At 46.0% G+C, this 1,960-nt stretch overlaps 1 protein-coding gene across 1 annotated transcript in view; it reads right to left on the bottom strand.

Moving 5' to 3' along the window:
• Nucleotides 1-825: 825 nt before the first annotated feature.
• Nucleotides 826-1,960, bottom strand: part of LOC107300370 (dehydrogenase/reductase SDR family member 13-like) — a gene marked incomplete at its 5' end in the record, with an annotated part of 9,560 nt that continues 8,425 nt past the window's right edge. Inside the window, one exon of the mRNA XM_029286986.1 lies at nt 826-1,104. Coding sequence (XP_029142819.1) covers nt 845-1,104 — 260 coding nt within the window. The remainder of the gene's footprint in view (nt 1,105-1,960) is intronic.

The raw sequence follows: 1,960 nt of genomic DNA, 5'->3' as shown, positions 1-1,960 counted from the left end.
GTGGGACCTCGTCGAAACGTCGCCAAGATACTCTCAATCTTACACGTGAAAAGACCCAAATACGCCAAGACCTGCATATATATATATATATATATATATAATAAATTCATGTCCCAATTATGCGGTTGTGATTCGAGGACTACTTGCAACCTATTGAGGAACTTTTGAGCCAGGCGACCCAAAATGAAAAAGACTCTTGCAGAGCTGCAAAAGACCAATGGCTTAATTCCCAGTTCTGGAAGGGATCTTGAAGATCATCTGTCCAACCCTGTCAACCCCACCCCCTTCTAGCACTGAGGACATTAGCTAGTAAAGTAATGAAACCTTTCAAAGGACGGGAAGGAGAAACCCTTTGCGAGGCCAAAAAAAAGAGAGCCAGGATGAGGAAAAGAGAGACCGACAACTTGACAGAGTTTCTTTCTTTATTTAAAACAAGGGTCCCCAACCCCTGGTCCATGGACCGGCACCGGTCCACACCATGCCAGAAACTGGGCCGCACAAGCAAGGAAAGCATTCCATCTGCGAGATGCAGGCAGCACGCGAAACCACGCACCCTCCGGTCCATAGAAAAACCTCTCTCCATGGAACCAATCCTTGGTGCCCAAAAGGTGGGGGGCACTGATTTAAAAGATCCTTATGACTGCCCCCTTCAAACCCAACACTGGGTAACTCGCCACGAGAAACCCCATAATGTTTTCCAGTTTTTAAACTTCTCGTAAATTCAACACTTGTTTCAGCCACAACATAACCTCCGGGAATTTTCAAATTCCCTGCAGTTCGATCCCCCAGTTTAATCAGAAGCCGCTTTTGGTTACCCCAAACTCCGTCTCTGTCCCTTCCCGACTTAAGTGGTCAGTCCCAGCAGACTCTCGCTGAATTCCCACAGCTTCTTGGCCATGTGGTCATCACGGGCCTGTGGCCAGGGCACTTTTGACCGGCAGTCCACGAAATACCGCCCGCTCAGCCTCTCGATGCCCTCCTCGGTGGCACAGTAGATGGAGGTCTGGGCGCCAGAGTTGCAATCTCGTCTGAACACCTTCATGAATCCAAACACCCGAAATACCCACCATGGAAAGGAGCGACCAAGTTCGGTTCTAACAGATCCTGAAAGCAAAAGAGAGTTGGTTGTGTGAACGGCCTGGGAAGGAAGGAAGGACTTTCCGGGGTGTCCCAGGAGGAGGAGGAGGAGATGGAGATCCCGAATGAACCCTTCACACAACACCCGTTTCCCATTTGGCACCCTTGAGGCAACTTCTAAATATTTCTCGGAAGACCCAACACTGAAGTGAATGGGTGATGTTGCAAAGGGAGTGTTTGTCTGTGTATGTGTGACTGTGTGTGCATCTATAAGGTGTATTGCACACTTGGATCCAATACACACCTGGCTGGCTAATAGATTCAAATAGATAATGTTACGTAATGATGGTCTATCTGTTCTCTTAGTTGGTTAAAATAGTTTGTGTCTGTGTGTCTGTGTGTCTGTGTGTGTGTGTGTGTGTGTGTGTGGTCACACACAAAAATCCATTGGAATTAGGTGGCTAATACCAGCAGTCCTCAACTCACCACTTTGTTTAGTGGCCTTTCAAAGTTATTCTTTCTCTGTTATTCTGTTTTTGCTTCCATATGGCAGAAAAATAGGTGGCCAATGGTTAGCATCTGCAATCCTCAAGGGGGGTGGGAGCAGCCCACCAACCCCCAGCAATTTCAGAGCCTCGGAGGGCACAGGAACAAACTTGCCCATTTTAGGCCACGATAATAACGGGCATTCCAGCTGCCAAGATCCTTTGTGACCAGGATGGGCTGGAAGGCGCCAGACGGAGACGAAGTCTTAGCTCAGTCCTTCTGAATGAATCCTCCTTTGCCCTTTCATAGATAATAATAATAATAATAATAATAATAATAATAATAATAATAATAATAATAATAATAATAATAATAATAATAATAATAATAATAATAA

This window comes from Protobothrops mucrosquamatus, unplaced genomic scaffold (genome assembly GCF_001527695.2).
Source record: "Protobothrops mucrosquamatus isolate PMUCROS unplaced genomic scaffold, P.Mucros_1.0 scaffold6815, whole genome shotgun sequence".
Lineage (NCBI taxonomy): Eukaryota > Metazoa > Chordata > Lepidosauria > Squamata > Viperidae > Protobothrops > Protobothrops mucrosquamatus.
This window is presented reverse-complemented; position numbering and strand designations above follow the sequence as displayed.